General features: G+C 41.0%; 1 protein-coding gene across 2 annotated transcripts in view; it reads left to right on the top strand.

The window, feature by feature from the left end:
• The window catches only part of LONRF2 (LON peptidase N-terminal domain and ring finger 2), a 45935-nt gene that overhangs the window by 5706 nt on the left and 20268 nt on the right, over nt 1-19961 (top strand). For both annotated transcript variants that reach the window (XM_050921853.1, XM_050921862.1), the window contains 2 exons: nt 18085-18203; nt 19242-19364. In XM_050921853.1, coding sequence (XP_050777810.1) covers nt 18085-18203; nt 19242-19364 — 242 coding nt within the window. The remainder of the gene's footprint in view (nt 1-18084; nt 18204-19241; nt 19365-19961) is intronic.

Genomic DNA, 19961 nt, shown 5'->3' with positions numbered 1-19961 from the left:
GTTAGTTTCCACTTCACTTCTCAATGGCATAAGTGAAAAGCTATCACCTGTATCTTGCTTGGGTTATGTGAAGCTGGCTCTTGATGTAGTAAGTTGAGATGTTGCTCATAGTCTGTTCTAGATGCTGGCAAAGTCCTTCTCCTGTGATGTGATGCATAGATCTGCCATTGTGAAGTGCCTCGTATTGCTCTGTATGGTGGGTGTGTGTGTGTGTGTGTGTGTGTGTGTGTGTGTGTGTAAAATGTTGAAGAGGGTTGGTGCTAGCACACTGTCCTATGGGAGACAATTTTGGTGTCTCAAGCAGCTCCATTTTTTACACAGTGCTATGTAAAAATGTGTCTTCTCCAGAAGAGATTGGATGAGCTGCACTAGGTGGTGTTCGTGGATATATCGTAGACTTTGGCAAGGAGGTTTTGTTGGCTGACTGTATTGTATGCAACTGAAAGATCTGCGAACACACTGCGTGTTATCATCCCTTTCTTGAATCCCTCTTCTGCATGCTGGGGGATCTTCAGTGTTTGGCTAGTGCAGGACTTTCCGAGGCTAAATTTGGCAGTATTAGATCCTGTTAGATATGACATGAAAGTCAATTATAAAGGTGGCATAGGAGTGATACTGGCCTGAAGCTCTTTGGGACAGAAGCATTCTTTCCTGGCTTCAATAGACCTATTACACAGGCTTGTCACCATCGTTTGGGTAATCTAAAGGTTGATGAACAATTGTTAAAAAGGCATAATACCCATAAGGTGGTTGCAGGACCAAAGTGCTTAATTTGCTCCATGCATATGTCATCATATCCAGCTGCTTTGCCATTCTTCAAGTGACTTGTTCTGGCATTGAGTTCATTTATTGTGTACAGCAGGCTGAAATGATTTTCTTCCAGATCAGTTTGAAATTAGTTCAGATACTACAATTAGGACTATAAGCTGCTTGTTCAGAGCTTTCCTGTTGAGCAGAAGCCAGTGTGCTACCTGATTGGCTGATTTTTGTGGTGTTGCTGTACTTTCTTTGGGTCATGATTCAGCTTGTGAAAGGTCAACAGTGTTTTCCTATTACTGTGGGCCATGTCTATTCCTTCCGTCAATTCTTTCCATTTCTGTTGCCTTTCTTCTTGAAGTTTGTTAGTTAGGGCTGTCCCTGCCGTGATGGTATCTTCTGAGAAAGGATCTCTTTGGGACATTTATTGGTGTTTTCTGTATTTGCCTACTAATGTGGGAGTAAATCCTGGTATATGCTCAGTTCTGCATCCTTGACTTATTGCACTGAAGACCATTACAGTTGCTGTAGTTGCTATAGAGGGCTCATGCAAATAGAAGAGGCAGTCTTTGATTGCTAATGGTATGAAAAGTTTTTCGAGAGAGACTATTACGATGTTTCACAGTGTGAAAGCTTGGGAATGAATGCTGATAAGTGCAATAAAAAAATGGTAGTTCTTATTTTTAGTCCCACTATTGATTTTGTATCCAGTGCATCAGACTTCAAAATGAAACTTATCTGCCTGCATTTGATGACTCATTATGCAGCATTTCTAGAAAATCCTTTCAGACTGGTGGTGAAAAGGTCCTTCATGTAAAATATATACTGGAAACTCCTGCTTCACTGTCATAGTTGCATGGGAGAAACTTGTCTGTAGTCAGATCTGTGAGCCTTTGGCCATACACAGTTACACTTTCAATGAGATTAATTGGTAGAAATAACTTACTAATGTTTACATTATCGTCTTAGGAAAAGTTGACATGGCTGCAAATAAAACAAAGGGCTCCAGGTCTTGCACTGTTAAATATGAAACCATGTTTTGACCCACAAAGAGGAGCTATGTATCTATTGTTTGATTATCTGAGTCTGCATACCATTCCATCCAAACAGGCAAAAAGTATATGTGCAAGGTGTTCTCTGCAGAACATCTCCCATGGGGAAATTAAACAAAATTTGTGGGTATCCTGCATTTTTCTTTCTGCTCCACCTTTACACTCACTTTGCAGGGCAATCTTGAATAGTCTCTCAGAACAAAATAATTGATTTCAGTCTCTCTACTGGGCAGTATGTGTACTCTGCTCACTTTGTTGTAGCAACATAGTATATAATTCTTTTAAAATGAGCTAGTGAAATGAGGACCAAAAACTTAAAGGGAGTGGAGCTGGAGATGCAAAAATGAAATGTTTAGATCAGGTTGGGAGGGCAGGGGAGATGGGACCAAGAACAATCTGGATTATCAGGCAAAAGAAAGGTAAATTAAACCTGTTGCACCACGTACACCAACTGAAAACATGCTAGTGAATCTCCTACTGTACAAAAAAGACAATTACAGTAAAGCAGATGAGATATTTCATCACCAATGGAGAATCATTATCTTGAGTAAGATTGCTTCCCCCTCCACTGTGTCTTTGATCTAGGGAGGACCTTTGTCTATGGAAGACATGTTCCCTTTCTTCTCCCCTTTTTTCAGAGTGGTGGACAAAGCATTAAGACGGGAGAGGTCACCATTTGTACTTCTTCCAGGTGATGCTGTTAGGGACCAATATGGATTGGGCCACAGAAGCTGTTTGTTAGTTTCCTTCCCCCCCTTAACTGTGGAGAAGTGACAGGCTGGTTCTTCCTGCTTTAAAGTCTCATCCTTAAAACAAACATACAGCTCAACAAAATAATCTATGCTAAGGTAAAGGAGGGCACAACAGACAGCTCGAGTGGAGCAAGAGAAATAACAGACTTGATGTGGGGTAGTATCAGATGTGGATTCTTATGTGTAGAAATACTTTGACCTTGTATTGTGAAGTCCTTGCTTTAATCCACTAATTCCATCATTAATAAACTACTTGGTCCACTTTTGGGACCTACCAAAATAAATCTGGTGGTGTGTATAGCTATTGGGACTTAAATAAGGTTGCTATCCCTGTTAAAATAATCAGGATTGTAACTGATATATTCTCATTTGGAGGCAGTTGCCTCACTGCATGAGTGTAGCTGGATTACTTAATAGTTAGCTTTGACTTTCCCAACTATTTTTTAAAATAGTGATGTATACCTACACTGTTTTAAGAAAGTTCTTAGTTGCATGTTTTCTACTAGTTGTTAAACTATAGAACCATAGGCTGGAACATAGGCACTGACTTCTGCTGGCGCTGGTGGGTGCTCGATCCCCCTGTGCCACTGCCCCGACTCCTACCCTGCCCCACCCCCGTTCCAACTCCTTCTCCAGAGTCTCCACTCCTCCCTGCCCCTATTCCTACTTCTTCCCCAAATCTACAGCCCTACCTCTTCCCCGCCTCCTCCCCTGAACATGCCATGTTCCCGCTCTTCCACACTCCCTTCCAGAGCTTGCTACAGCTGTTTAGCGGCAAGCGTTGGGAGGTAGCTGGGCGAGCGGGGACATGTCATGCTCAGGGGAGGAGGCAGAAGAGGAGGTGAGGTGAGGAGCTTGGGTACCAGTGGGTGCAGAGCACCCACTAATTTTTCCCCATGGGTGCTCCAGCCCTGGAGCACTCTTGAAGTCGGCCCCTATGGCCTGGAATGTTGTGGATCTTCAGTGAGATTCACAGCAGCAGATCTTAACTCCAGTGCCTGAAGTGGCAAATAATCCTGTTGATGTTTGTCTGATTTGGGTTTCTTGGAATTCAAGCTGATTGAAGAGCCGATGTTCAATTTAACTTTGCCTCATACTGATCTGCTACTTCATTCTGCCTTGTTTCATTTGAAGCAGTAGCGAGACAATAGCATAAACAAGAGTAAAGGAATGGAATGGTAGATTTATGAGTAGAATGACCAGAAAACTGTCAAATGTTGGCATATACTACTACAAGTTAACAAGCACATGTGATCTGGGGTATCAGCTTTTCCATTAGCTCCACTATTATGTGTCACAGGCAGTGTGTGTGAGGGACCAAGGTGCAACAATGCCCAAGGCCCCTGCCATGGCACCCACACAAATCCATCCTTCTCTTACCCAGAGTCTAAGGTGAAAGTACTCTGCTGATAACTAGATTTAGGAATAATACAGTATTTCTGTACATCTTCCAGAGTCTTGGAAGTGTCCTCTGAACACAGGAAACTCTTCTTCTGTAACAAAATAAAAATATATTTTGAAGCTGGGCTAAAACCGTAGGTTTTTAAGGAACTGTGCAATTCCTGGATGAAGTAGGTGGCAGTTACTCAGCAAGGAAGTTGGCTGAGTAAAGGTGTGCAATTCAAAGGTACAAAACCCAGTTGTGACCGTAGATTGCATCTGACTTCCTTGCATAGAATAAAAAGGAATTAAATTTGGCATATAAGCTTTTTTGTATGCAGCCATATTCAAAAATTACTGGCAATATAGTCCAGTGGCTAAATGTTTTGCGCGTCTTTCAGGTTTTGTATGTGTAGCCGCCTTAAATGTATATATGATTGCTAACAAACTAAAAATGTTTGAGTTGCATGTATGAATCTGGAATATGCTCTATTTTGGAGATTATACTCAGTTAACATATTGTCTTGTTTCATTCCTGTGGGGGCTGAGAAGGAATGTACTGTATGTTCCACGCCACACTGCTGGCTTGAAGTTTAGTTTGGAGCTAATGAAATCTGGGCTGTGATCAACTCCAGGGCGAGAGCAGACTGGTCACTGGCTGGGGAGAGGGCAGGGGAGGGAAACAGTAAAGGGAATTGGTGCCCCAGAAGTTCCTCTGAACCTGTTTGGATAGCAAACGTTGAGCTATCAAGCCAAAAGAACAAATTATCATGCCTCTGAGCACCTCATAAATAAGGCTAGTAGACCCTTCTCAAAGGTAACAAGACAGCAGTAGTTTTGTGGCAGTAGCCACATGATCTCCTTCTCCATGCTTAACTGGACAACTGCAGTTTTTTAATGGTCTCCCAGGATGGAGCTTGTGTACAATACTGCTGTTCAGATCTCCTCTCACTAGGATTGTCAGCACACTCATCCTGTTGCACATACAACTCCTGAACAGGTTGCACATCTTGTAAAATAACTGTGAAATTCTGCTCATGGGTAAGTGTGGCAAAGCTCTTGTGGAAGTTAATGAGACCTTCTTGTTTACCTGGAGACAGCATGTGGCCCATAAACTTTGTACAATAACTGACATACTGGAACCCAGACTGTACATTTGCTTGATATCTGAACGTGAGCATGAACCTTACCTAATGTGAGGCCAGCAGAGCTAGATGCTGTCTTTGTGTAAAAGTGCACTGACTTTAGGATATAATAGCAACCATTTCTAGTAAGGGCTTTAACAATAAATGACACTTAAACTTAATTAAACAGCATTTTTCTCCCAAAAGTTAAACAAATTTTAAAATCCTGCTTGTGGGCCCTGCTGAACATTGTGTCAGGGTAGTGCATAGAACACTTCCCTCACTTCCACAGTTGCAGGTAACAAATCTGGCCAAAAGTGACTGTAGATTGTCTGCTTTCCTACCTGCTAGCCCTTAATGCCCCAAATTGTCTGTAATAGATGTTGTAGCTTGTGAATTGTCATGTTATCTCAGATGTAGATGCATACTGCTAATATGTTTTTTTCGTATTTCTTTCATCCTCTTGTTTTCCCCAGCCTTCTGACTCTTCATTGTGCACCACCATGTGGAAGCAGAAAACAATAAACAAAACCTTTTGTATTGAACGGTCTCTAATTTTAAAAGGAGACTTGCAAAAGAAAAAAAATGTAGTCCCTCTTCATTTTCAATACCAGGATGGATAAAAATCAGTGATTTGTTTTTTAAATTAAAAAAATCTGATTTTTTTAAAATTTAAATCAGAATTTTTTTGCTGAAATGCTTTTTGAGGGGAAAAAAATCTTTATATAGATTTTTAATTAAGATACATTATAGCTCAAAGATATCTCATCATGGAATAGGGATTTTGAATTCTAATTCTATAATATGAGACAACATATTCATGTAATGTTTAAGAAAAGTTTTGTAAATGAGTTCCAATCGTACATGGATTAGGGACTTAATCTTATAGGGTCCCAGGGGCTTCTGTATACATTTAGGGTAATCTTTCTATCTACCTGATGGGACTCAGTGCTCTATCTAGAAGATACCATCAGAAATGCTTAGTTTTGCAGTTCTCAAACTCTTGATTTGTGTCTCCAGAGATAACATGCTTGTTAACAGCAAAAATGTTTTAAAATAAATTAATATATAGAGGTGAGAAATAACAGACCTCAGCTTTTTTGGCCCTCTGAAAATTTGTGTACACCGAGTCAATCCCTTACCTTTCTCTAAAAGTGAGAAGTTGCAAAAAGTTCAATGAATAGAAGATTGCTGGGGGTGGAATAGATCTGGACAAGGAGAAGAAGTCTGGAGATAAATGTGAGAAGCAAGGGACTTACGCTTGTTTTGTTAAATTATTATATGTTTGCTGTTGGTGAAAAAATACAAAATACATAATGTTGTTTTTAGGTTAAATAAAACAATATAAATGTCTGACTGGTGATGTTTTCCTCCTAATACAGCATGGCAAGAAAATCCTCCAAATATTAATGATTAACTTGTTGATTTGGAGATAGTTCACCTCCCAGTGACTTCATAAATATCTGCTTCATTTACCTGTGATAAATGGAATAACCAGTTGTTCATTTTCTGATATAGCTGTAAAACTAATCTGAAAAGATTTTTCTAAAAATTCAGTTTAAAAATGTATAGTGTGTGCCTTCTAAAAATGAAACCTACACCTATTTCTGAGTTGTGAAGACTTTGTATTAAGGTTGTAACAACCAACAAGACTGCACTTTTATATGGGAATCTATGATTAAATCAAATCTTCCTGACTAGTGATTTAAATCTATTTGCTTTTAATCAAAATCCACCCTGTTCAGTACACTTGACTGGCTGACCTTTAAATAAAGGGTATGTTTGTAAAAGATGCAGTGCACCTGCGCTTTCAGTGAGATGAGCATTCATAGGAACCATTCCTGCTATCCCGAATTGGAGCTCCAAAGGAAAGCTGGGCTTCACATTCCTTATATTTCTACTAGGGGGTTGCACACGCTGTAGCTTGTGTAGACTGAGCTCACTGCACACACCAGTTGCTCCTTGCATCCCTCCATTACCCCTACAAGCTCGCCATGTGCCACCTTCCCATCCCTCTCTATTGCAGACACTCCCTACAAACCCCCTGCCTATCCCTCAGGTCAGGTTCTCTGTTCCTCTCCTTTATACCTTTTGTCTCCTATGCTAGGGTCTCTGCCCTCATTCTCCCTCCTTCCCTCACAGCAGGGCCTTTGCTTTCTCCCAGGTCCTTGCTTTCCTTTCCCCTCCCCTACCCTCCCCATCTCTTCTCCCACCCCCAGCCATTGTTTTCCTCATCTCCACCATGTCTTCCCCTCATTCCCTTGTGGGTTCCTGCTCCACCCTTCCACTGCCCTCTGTGTCCCTGCCCCCCATAAAACCCTCCTGGAAGGCTTCCCACTTCTGTAAGAGTCCAGGCTACAAACAGTCACCCCATGCAGCAAATTAAGCTGCTGCTTCTGATATGAGTAGGTAGCAGCAGTGGGCCTCCAGAGAGATTACTGTGCATGCAGCACTAGGCAGTCTAGACCCCTCTGCCCACAATTTTTCCACTGACTCAAGCTTTTCTAGTATTCCAATCTGCACCAAAATCACTAGGCTTGGGCCTGTTGATACTGGCAACCTTCTCTAAAACTTTTGAATTGAGAGAACGTTCACAGAGCTTGGGGGCAGGAGGCGTTTGGGGAAAAGACCACTCAGAACAATCCAAGGATGGTGGCAGTGCTGCTTTGCTCTGACTCCATGAATGGAATTTGCATGAGAGTGATGCGATGCCCCAGTTGTCTGTGGGAGTAGCAGGAGTGGTGGTCACTCTCGAGCCATCTGTTTGGTGGAATGGTATTGGTGGGAGCCCTGCGTAAGAATTCTCTCAACTAAAGTGTGAAGCAGGGGACCTGCCACTTACAGTCTGCTTAAGTTCTTTGGGTTGGGCACTGTTTCTTTATTTTCTGTTTGTACAATATCTATCACAATGGGGTCCTTGCCTATGGTGAGGGCTTATATGTTCTTTAGCAGTGGTTCTCAACCTATATATCATTTTGGGCCACAGGCTAAGAACGATAGCACCCCCTGCCTAGAGAACCCTCCACAAAGCAGAGCCAGAAGAGGAGTACTTGAGAGTTCCCATTAACTTCAAAGTAAACTTTTACTTTGAGTAAAAGTTATTGGAGTTGAGTTATTGGAGCTGCTCTGGACTCAACCAGATTTTATAGCTCACTGTCAAAACCTGACCTAGAACAGAAGCAGCAAGTTTCATATCAGAAACAATTAACTTGAAAGGCTGAGACTTGAAGTCATAAAAGTTGCAATTTTTTTTACAAAGGAGAAATTATGATTCGATGTGCGAAATATTTAGGTTCTTTTTCTTTGAGTTCCCATATCTTTCTCAAATGTGAAGCAACTCTCCTTATAGAGATGGAGTATGACCAGGGGCACACATTCACAGCCAAAGCAGTCCTGGATTTTTAACATATGAGTCCCAGGTTGGGAAACTGACTTTAGATGAGTATGACAAAAGTAAATTGTTCAGCAGAGCAGTCCTAGAATTGGGCAGTCATACTTCCATTGACAGTTACTTAGCTGTGGTGTATGCTGCATTCCAAGTTTCACATCATAATTGCGCTCTCATCTTTCTTTCTCTGAGTCTGCTCCCCTCCTTGCTTCAGAAAACGGTGTACGTAAATTGAGTCTAAGGCACTACAAGGATCTGTTTTGAAGTAGTCCACATCCCACCCTGTAGTAGAGGGCTGCAGGGGGTTAGAGAAATGATCCATGTTAGCTAAAGCCAGAAATCTGGTTCTAAAAAGTGAAGAAACAGAAATCCTGGTCAAAAGTGGAGGCTTTTACATAATTTACTGGAACTTCATTACTAGTTAAGGGAAGACTATGACATAAGTGTTTTATAGCATCCCCCACAGATCAGGACCCCCTTGGGCTAGGGGCTGTACCAAGGCAGAAAAGGTGATTCCTGCCATGAAGAGTTTACAGTCTGTCGGGGTCGGCAACCTTTCAGCAATGGTGTGCCGAGCCTTCATGTATACACTCTAATTTAAGGCTTTGTGTGCCGGTAATACATTTGAACGTTTTTTAGAAGGTCTCTCTAAGTCTATAATATATAACCAAACTACTGTTATGTAAAGTAAACAATGTTTTCAAAATGTTTCAGAAGCTTATTTAAAATTAAATTAAAATGCAGATCTTATTAGTTTAGTGTGATCCTTGCCCTTGCTTTTCCTTGCTGAGTTTTCCAATGTCTGGTGGCCCCTATTTAGATACTTTAAGCTGCACACAGGCTTCTGAGTTATAAGTGGACCAGCAGTGGAAACCCCAGAGCGGCAGCAGGCTTGTGTGCCACCTTTGGCATGCATGCTGTAGGCTGCTGACCCCTGTCTAAGTACTGGATTACATAATAGCAAATAATAATGGCTCTCCCTTCTGCCCGCCTTTCTGAAAGGCCATGCATTTCAACAACCTTCTCTAGCCCAGAAGAGCTAGGAGAGTCTCTAATAAGTCTGACTTCCTGAGTTGTTCACAAGAATTATGGTTGTCCTCTCTCTCTTTTTTGGATGTAATAGGGGAAGGAGGGTCTGGTTGACCTAGTTTCCCTATGTGATAGAGGACTTGCCTACTACTTATTTGAATAGCTCCAAAGCACTTCCTGGTTTCTGTGCAGTGTGTCTGATTTGGCTTTGGTTAAGTTGAAAAATATTTCTCAAAATGGAATGGTCTTTAGCAAAAAAACAAATAATTTGATTGTTGGGTTGGAAGATCTTTTGCAGCTGTTTAAAGAATTATTCAAGGTAAGGTTTAATTTTCAGTACACAGTACAGAACACCATATAACCTTTGTCAGATTACGCATTTTAGTCCTTCTAGGAGAGATCTCAGAACAAAACTTATGACTGTAAATGATGTGGATTGTTTTTTTTAAACCAAGTGAAGTGTGTGTGTCTCTAGCACATATTTCAAATGAACAATGCCCTTTCTGGAAAGGGTTTGAGCTAAGAAGGAAATTCATGCCCTTCCTTAAGTGCCCTATATATCAAATTTGCTTAAAACATGACTCAGAAATCTGCTCCTTTTAGCTATTGCATGTGCACAGAAAAAAGAAATTAAGTGGGAGTTATGATTACCTAGTGACTATCTCATCCACTCATTCTTATGAGGCCGGGATTCTTTACATATGGATTATTATTTTATCTTGCAGATTTCTTTTCCTATTTTAACAACTGAATCTGCTTGATTGCAGAAGAGCATTAATACTGTTTTATGTCTTACTAGTCTGAAATACACTGAGTACTTTACTGAAAATACCAGATGAGAACTTGCTCTAAAGAGTTTACAGTTTAAGGACCTGATCCTGTGGTTGGGCATGCACAAGCACATCTGCCTGATTGCAGAGTTCCTCTGAAGCCTATAGAGCTGCACCTGGGTGCAGGAGTCTATAGATGAGATTGCAGGTTCAGGACCTAAATGAAAAATGGTCAGATACAGGAATGGGTGGAAAAGCAGATAACATCCAAGGGAGATGAAGGATGAGGAGGAATAAATACAGAATAGGTTATGGGATTGGTTGTGCAGTACACTAAATGTTTTTTTAAATTAGGCAGAGTAGTATGTACAATTAAATGATGCATGATGTACTAATAATACAAGAACATCATTGGCTAAAACCTTATTATTTTTAATATATTAAATGCAGTCTCTCATGCTATAATGGGGAAAGGGATGAAATAGAGTGGGAGTGCAAAGCTTTGAACTAATCCTAACTTTGTAATTATCTTATTTTTTTGTTTAATTTTATAAAGTTTATAAAGTTCATTTCAGGACACGCTTATTTTTCCACTTTACTGCTCAAATGTTTTATGAGTTTTTTTTTCACAGAAAAAGACTATAAAGTTATAAAAATACAGATGAATTCTAATTATAAAAATGAAAATTAATAGCCTATTTCACCCGTATCTGTGTGCTTTACTTAATATTTTATCGGTATGGCTTTTTACAGATGCATAAAGCACCCTTAATACAAAAGAGAATAAAGAAATAGGGCATTATTACTGGAGAACATATTCAGTCAGCTGCAGAGAAAGGGAGAGGTTTTTAATTTTTTTTTTCTTTTTTCTGGGAGGAAAGGGGAAATAGTCTTAGAACAAACAAAGCAAAGCTTTGAAACAATAGGCAAAGGATATTTGTAATGGTAAAATTTTTATTTTTACAGATTTGTATTGAACTAATCAAGTTTACTGCTAGCTAGCTAATATAATTTTGACTTTATTGCTGTTACCCTTGTGGGGTGCCACAGCACCCCCACCCCATCCCTGCCCCTTTTAATTGATTTTTTTTGTTTTTTAAAGCCACCTATGTCTGGTCTTACAACTGGACTGAGAGCTCTTTGGGGGCAAGGATAGCTGCCATTTCTTTATAGTGCTCAGCATGATGACGCCCCCAGTCCTGATTAAGGCCTCAGGGTGTTACAAATAAGGGATTCAAATGGGGGAAGAGGTGGACAGAAGTGGTATTAAAACATCCTCTTCCTTCTGAGACATCACTGCTGTGTTTCTCTGAGGAATGCAGCTCTACCACTGAAATTGTCTGGTCAACAACCACCTTCCTTAGGCAAGAGATGCCAGGTGTTCTGCTTGTGAAAGTCAGTGGAAAAAGTAGCTTCCCTTGAAAGATATTGCCAAGCCTGCGTGTATTGTACTCTTTTGAGATAAAGTATGGTCCTGGAAACTTCCCTACTCTTCACTCACGACATGCTTTGTCCTTTTTTTGTTTAGCAACATTAAAATTCTCTTGCCCTGTTTCATGAGAGCAGGAAAATATGGTGGCTCTTGTTTGCTTTGTTTGCTTTCTTAAGCATCAGTGATTGTCAACATTTACAAAACAGGGTTTGCTAACTTGCTCCTTCTATTGGCTGCATAGCCAAAATAATGTGTGGTCATGTATGAGCAGTAAAAGATGTTCCTTAGTAGCTGCTTCTTTTTAATTCTTCACTGAATTATAATAGTCTTGGGCTAAAGCTATCTGATTCCCCAGTCCATGTTTATATCCATTGATACAAATGGAGGTATACTGCTGAAGTTTCCATATATCAAAGTGTAACACTGATAGATCCACTGAACTCTGAAAATTATGCATAGCACTCAAGTGTACAAAGCTCTGTACAAACACTGTTTCCCCACAGAGAGGTATTTAATATTCTAGTAGTACCTAGAGGCCACAATGGGAATCGGGGTCCCATCATGCTAGGCACTGTGCAAAGAAACCACCCTCCCTGCCCAGAAGTGTAAGTTGTTTTCAGTTCCCGTAGAGGAGAACTGGGTTTCCACATACACAATTCCTAGAGTGAGCAATATACTTCCAACAAAAGTGCTGGGTGATTTGGATCTTCATGGAGGATTGGAGGGGGAATGTTTGGTATAAGCAAATCTAAGTGCTCTTGAATCTCTCTGGTGCCTTTCTTTGTGTTTGAAGGGGAGCGGAAATCACTGTTCAAAGTTCATTCTAGCATCTTTGAGGGTAAGACGGCCGACATGTGTTTGATCTGATGTAGGACTACTTCCTTCCTGATTAGATTTAGAGGTGTAATCTCAGGGTAAGGGGAGGAAGCTAGTCATTCCCTCTTGATGTGTCAGATTTTCTTCTGGGCAGAATTTAGAATCTCTTATACTGTTTCTTGGCTAGTTATCTCAGTGATTAGCAAGATTTAGTTGTTATGGTAGTGCAGTTTTAAATATACGTAGTCTGCTACCTGGAGGACCTATTAATTGACGTAGAAAAACCATTCTGTGTGTCCAAATTATATTGATTAGGAGATTTTTAACATAGGTTGTAAGTCTGAGTTGTATTGTTTTACTTTCTGTGGGGTATCATAAATACCTGTGTATTATTAAAATAGCTCCTAGACTGGGGAAAGCTGAAATCTCTGAAATTGGGGTATGGGGTGTGGGGGAAAACTAGAAGCTACTGAGTCTTTGTTCCATACTAGATGAAATAGCATGTGAGAATTCTTTGGGGGTATTTTAGAGGAGGAGAATGGAGGTATAAAGCACCTAGATAAGCCTGATATAGTAGAAATAAATCCCTTTTGAAGTAAATTAATTTTCTTCAATCTAACATTCTCGAACATTTTTCAGTGAAATAGCGAACAAAGGAAAACTGGTAGACACAACTAACTTGGATTTTCAAAAAGATTTGAATAAAATCCCTTGCAAAAACTGTTAAGGGAAGTAATCATAGTGTGAAAAGAACAAAGTTCTGGTCTGTTTAAAAAAAATTATAAGCTAGAAAATGAAGTGACAAGAAATGGTTAGTCTTCAGTGTGGAATTACACTAATAACAGGGTACTCTAAAAATGTGGTCTAAATCTGGTGTACAAATATATTAATGACTCGGATAAGTGGGGAAATAAGTCTTAAACTGAGGATTTGTCTGCACTTAAATGCCACAATGGCACAGCTGTGCTGCTGAAACACTTCAGTGTAGACACTAACTGTGCCGACAGAAGGAGTTCTTTTGTCGATGTAGGTAATCCATCTCCCCAAGAGGTGCTAGCTAGGTCAATTTTTCTGTCAACCTAGCGCTATCTACATGGGCACTTAGGTCAGCTTAACACCACCATTCCAGGGTGTGGATTTTTCAGACCCCTGATCAGCATAGTTAAACAGACCTAATTTTCTAGTATAGACCAGGCCTGAGAAAATTCAGAAGGACCTAAGGAACCTAGGTAGTAAATACTAAGTGTTCAAAGAAATGCACACTGAAACAAGTGATCTAAAGTATTTCTCTACACTGGGTTCCAGATTAATCACAACCACTCAAGTTAGAATCCTAAGCATCACTTGGTTAGTTTGTGAAAACTGGCATGTATGTCAGGAAAGATGCTGTCTTTTGTAACTGAACTTCCCAACTTAAAATCAGCGTTTTTCTTGGGAACTGACCTGAAATGCTGTCCACTACTTGTGTAATAATTAACATCTGCCTCCTATCTAGTCCCCTGTGAATCAGCTCAAGGGATGTAGAAGCTTTCAAATCACACTAGCTGAATTTTAAACTGTGATGAGAATGGTGGTGCAGCATGCATTTTATCTTTAGTGGAGAGATTTTTAAAATAAAAACCATGCCACTGGCTCATGAGTAAAATGTTTTGTATATTGTCTTTTGCCAACCAACTGCTAAGTATGCTGAACCAAGTATATGTAAAATCAGTTCTTCGAGTGTGTATTTCACTTCTAGTGCACTAGAGATCACAATCTTTTGATTAGTAGTGTCCTTTGGGCCAAATCTGTTCGTTTGTGCCCTCAAGTCTACATAAAGCATCAAGCAGACCTGAGATAAGTAGGATCAGGACCCCAGATATTCGTATACAGTTCCAGGTCATCTTTGACAGCTTGGAGTCCTCAGGAGAAAAATAGGCAATTATGGAGACTTTGAAATAGACCATTTCCTAAGCCGAAATTTTGAACGTGTGGGTTAATGATATTGTTTTGATTGGATGTGTAACTTAGTTAGCATTGAGAGAATGACTTGAAGAAACCGCTTCTAATATTTCAAGGAGAAATGGTAGCTGAGCAGGATTAAGAGAATTTTAGAAACTTGAAACATTTGTCCTTTCCAATCAACACGTGTCTTGGCTGACATCTAATACCTGGAAAAAATTATTTACTACAAGAATTATTGTCAGAATGACTGCAATCATCCTGACTGTAATCATCCTGATTGTACCCAATGTGTATCCAGGATCCTATCTTTAGTATTTGCAGCCACTTGTCTGGCGTGTTTAATTGTCCGTATGCCAGGGCACTCTGAGGAATTCTGAAGACTGTGTCAATGTTCTAACTCACGTACAGTGTAACAGCTTTTGGTGTGAATGCTGGCACATGTGTACTCAAAACTTGCTTTTTACTCACTCTGTGTGAGTAAAACTCATTCTGATGAATGCCTTCAAATTGAACTCAAAGGGGATGTGAGCAGAGCTGAAGCTATTGCATTAATAAATTCAGGTGGGCGCTCTCATAGAGTACTTCAACCTGAACAACTTGATACTATTGTTCAAGTGTGAACAGGACATCATCAGACCCCTCATAAAGGGTGTAGAAGTCAGGTTTAAAAAAAACCCAGAGAAATGTCAAATGTTTAACTATGGCCATTTGGCCAGCTGTTGGAAGAGAGACTGGATAGATGGAAGCTTTGAAAAGAGAGACCCTTGTGTTTGCCTGTGTTAAATTATGGGTATGTAGGCTGGTTATTTTTAACTTAGATTTAATTATTTGTTGTTCAGCATCTTGGAACCCATCAATTCCACATTTGTTGAGCCGAATGTGTAACTTTGTCTCTAATTTTCCCTTATAAATGAGTGTACCAGGAGATTGCAGTCACTTGGAGTTAAGGTACTTTATAGATCTCTAATAATCCACCTGGATTCTCTAAATTTGAGTTTAAACTCTAACTCCAAGGTGACTTCCTTTTTCTCCTCCTTCCTCTATCCAAAACTGTTAATTTATCAGCTTTAATTTAGTGTTGTAGAATGAGTTCAGTAGCAGCTTATGCCATAATATATTTTCCTGGTGACAGTTAGTTCTGGCTGTGATCCAGCATGAAGTACTTTAATCTGTCTATTATTCTTGAATTGTATAGTTAGTAAATTTAAACTCTCAATGCAGTGTGCTGTGCGAGAATGATAACAGATTACAAATGTAAGTAGTTCAGTCTCAACTTTATGCACTGGTGAACTCATTTGGAGTTGTGCGCACACAACTCCAATTGCTTAGTCTTGGGTCTTGCTACTTGACTAATCTTTCTGAAGAAAATTGTTTTTCTTCAATCTCTGTTCTTGGTAAACTTTGCTCTAGCAGTTCTGGAAAGTCCTTCTTTCTGGTCGACCTAACATTTATAGACCATTATTCATGATTGGCCATGCCTTACATTTCAGAGTAAACAGAGGTAGTGATCCTGAAGTAGCTTGTTATAGTCTTCCTTGATCTAACTCTTGACTTTTGTACTACTGCTGGAGGAAAGAGCCGCGCTCTCTCCTTTCATATATTTTCATGTCCTTGTGTACTTGGTTATTTGGGAATTGGCTGCTGAATTCAACCTTCCCTGCACTGCTGTGTTCCAGAATTGCTGCTTTCCTTTCATTAAAAGGGAAAAACGCTCTTGTGATTCTGAAGACAAGCTTATAACTGAGCTGTGATGGCTATGGAACTTTAAATGGGGAGCCAGGAAACATGCGTAAAATAAAGATAAGATACAAAAAGGATAAGGAAGTGGGATAAGGGCTAAAACAAATACAAGTTATATTGGGAATGGATATGAAATGGAGTGTTTTTAAAATTTGAGATTGGGTAACTGGAGAGAAAATAAGGGAACTCTGCAGCGAAAATCCAAGGAGAGAAAAAGTCCATATTGAGGAGACAATGGAGATCATTCTAAGTATAAAGGGAAAATATTTAAAAAGGCATGAAAGGAAAAGTAACAGGGAGAAAAAGGCAGAGCCCGTGGCACACAATGGAGTAAGGAAAGTGCTGTGCAGAGCTTTAGTGTGAGGGTGAAAAGTTGAAACATTATGTAGGAAGATACAGTATGTGCTAGCTCAGGCCTGGTTTACAATGTCAGGGAGTGGGAGAATCGATCTAAGTTAGCTGAAGTCGGCGTATTTAGACCTACTCACCGCAGTGTCTTCACTGTGGTGAGTCTACTGCTGCCGCTCCCCTGTCGACTCTGCCTGCGCTTCTTGCAGCGGTGGAGTACAAGAGTCAACGGGAGAGCGCTTGGGGTTCGATTGCTGCCTGCCAATCCGGCGAGTAGTGTAGACATCCCTCAGAGCTGTGGGACTAAGCATGTTAAACTCCAAGTCTTTAGGGAACTGGGGGGCAGGGGAGGGGAAGCCATGATGTTAAGTGGCTTACAATCTAGACAGTTCATTGGATTCATGAATGAATTGCCACCAAAGTATACAAGGCTTAAGATGTCAGCTAGCTAAAAGACTTTTATGATAGACCCATATCTACTTTACTTGGAGGTTAGAGGATGGCAGGGACATAGCATGGTGGTAAACAGAATCATAAGGTTTGGGGTGCCTTTACTCTGTGCATTTTATACTTTTCAGTGAATGTGTGCAGTGTTTATTTCGATTTAAGTTTTTCCACATACAGACACTCCCCATGTTAAGGAAAAAGTCCTGTAAGCGAGTTTTTGGTTTTTTCATAGTTGTCAGATATACGTCCCTGACTTGCACAAAATTTGACTCGTGCAAGGCATTCCGGAACAGAATGCTTGTGTAAGTCGGGGAGCATCTGTATTGCCCCAGAAATGTGCTTAGCACTACTGACGTTGGGTCTCTTTCCCCAAGGAATGGGTAGTCAGAGCATACAACAGAATTGTGAAGAGTCAGAGGACGTTATTTGCTATGTATTCATAATTAGGCTTCTCAGGATTCAATCTGTCAATAAATGTTGGTAAACATGGATTTCAGCTGAGACCTTGAAACTGATTTCTCTCCCCCTCCCACCCCCGACATCAATGAGCAACAGTCAGCAGACCTGTGGGGTTTGGATGGCACCAGCCCTGGGGCAGCGCAGGGTGCCCTCTCCAGCTCTGCTGTCACAGGAGCGAGTGGGTTCGTGACAGTGGGGTTACAGAGGGCTCCCTGTGCTGCCACAGGATTGGTGACACCGGATCTCGGTAGGCACAAGATGCAGGGAAGACTTGCAGTCCTGGCTGGGGGGAGTTGGGGGGTTGTGATGCTAGGCCCTGACTGCAAGGAGGACGACGACAAGTCCCTGGCCCTGGAGGCAGCCAGACCACTGCAGAATGGCTGTTGGCCAGGAGCAGAGCCATTTGGGTGGCCTCCAGGTCCAGGACTCATCCTGGGGGGGGAAGGAGGGAAGAGAAGGTCTCTGTTCCTTTGGGCCAGGACCTCAGCCTTTTTGTTTCTAGTAGGTAAGCATACAGATAAAATACTTTATTGCAGTAGCATTTGGGGGTGGAGGAGATAACTCAAGTTCAGGCTAGGATATTATGTTTCACACATGATTATCCTTCACTTTATGGAGTTCGTAACCTTCTCTTTTTTTTTTTCCAGCTCCCTGCAAATGTTCGTTAATAGCACAACGAGCAGAACTGTGGATAACCATGAAAAACTATCAACAAGCTCTCCATGATGCAGATGCACTCTGCCAAAACAAACCCCTCTGGCCCAAGGTATGGTACTCTCATGCTTCAAAGACAGAAATATGTATCAGGGTCTCTTTGTGGTGAGGACAGAACTTTTCTAGGTCGCTTTTGGAAGGCTATTTTGGCAAACAGCTGGCAACTTGAATGAAAGCTTAACTTCTACATAAAACAACTAGGTCTGTGGTGGAACCTTAAATCTGTGCTAGTGCATGGAATTGCTGTGGCGTGTACGTTCATTGGTCCTTCATGATAAGGTCTAATCTGTTAAAATGGGTACTCTGGCATGTTGGGAACAGAACCAGACCTGTCAGTCACTGGCAGTAGGGGAAAGCTCCACCTCCTGAAATTCCCTCCAGGTTTGTGTTTTCCCCCAATGGCTCAACCAGCCCTCTACACTGCATCACTTTTCTGAGGAAAATGCTAAGTTTATTTCAAAATTTTAAACTCAAATTTGGTTCAACAGTGTGTGCATCTAAATCTTAGACGTGACCCATGGCTGCCCTTTTTTTGAGAGAGGAGGAAGAAAGAGGTTAGACACTGTGGAAAGAAATACAGGTTATATGGTACATTGTGAAGCAGTCCATTAAGTATAACAGGGGAAAAACTGCCTCTTTGCAAGTGATAGGCAGAACAAGTGCAGCATCAGAAGCCACCCACTCTTGCCTCAGATCTATGTCCAGGTCTCCCAACTACCCTTATCTGAAGTTGAACCCCATGACTGGTGCCAAACTCTCTCAGCCCAGAAGTAAAAGGATTACCTATTGGTTTGCTCAAATGAGATCACTTGACGTTATCCAGAGGGTCTGTGGAGCTGTGCAAGAATTTCAGGAAAAGCTGTTCCATTCCCAGTCTCCGCAACCCATGAAAGGCCACAACAGGAATGGAAGCCTCCATCTTGTATTTTTAGATCAGAGCATTGCAACCCACTCTCCCTCCTATTTCTAACTTCTGCTCCATTTGAAAGAATGCCATGTGTCTTGAGAAAATAAAAGCAGTGTTCATTGGTCTCGTGTTACAGTGTCACTTTGGAAATGTCAGTTTCACACACCTTTTGTTTGCATGCAGGGTCATTATGTGAAAGCACAAGCTCTTTCTGGATTGGGAAGAACTGAGGAAGCACTGAAGGAGTTTCTTTATTGTGTTGCCTTAAATCCTGAATGGAGCTTAATGAAGAAAGAAGCCCAAAAGGTACAGTAACTACATCATGCCACCCTTTTTTGTATGTGGGTCTGTTGTGCCCTACAGCTAAGGACAAACTTTGGATTCAGATACATTCCATGTTAATAAAAAACACCACCACATTTTGACACAATATCAAATAAAACCCTAGTGCATCTAATTGCACAGTACTGTGCCATGGGAGAGACTTCTATCTCCTTGATCACCTCCTTGTCTTGCTTGTAGGTGAGTTTTACTGAACTGTGTGCCTTTCCATTGTCCTGTGGAAGCAAGCTGCAGACGCTCATAGGCTGAGTGAAGCAAGGTCTAACCTCAACTTAATGGTGTCCATCTAATAGAATAATTACTTCCAGAATTTCAGGGGACGGGTTTAGGTTATCAGTGGGCGCAGACCTTAATTTTGTTGGTGCAAATCAGAACACCGGAAAAGCATGATTCATAGGAAAATCAGACTAATCCATGTGCAGGCAGAGAAATCAGAATTGGCAGTGTAACTTGCTGTGGGGAGGGAGGGTCTGTAGCCTGGACTCTTTTATAAGAGAATCTTATGCAGAATATTGTAGGGAGTAGCAGGAACTTTGGGGGGGGAGGAGGGAGTCCCAGACC

Source organism: Gopherus flavomarginatus, chromosome 1 (assembly GCF_025201925.1).
Source record: "Gopherus flavomarginatus isolate rGopFla2 chromosome 1, rGopFla2.mat.asm, whole genome shotgun sequence".
In the NCBI taxonomy this organism is placed as follows: Eukaryota; Metazoa; Chordata; order Testudines; family Testudinidae; genus Gopherus; species Gopherus flavomarginatus.
Note: the sequence above shows the minus strand (reverse complement) of the source record. Positions and strands in the feature narration are given on the sequence as shown.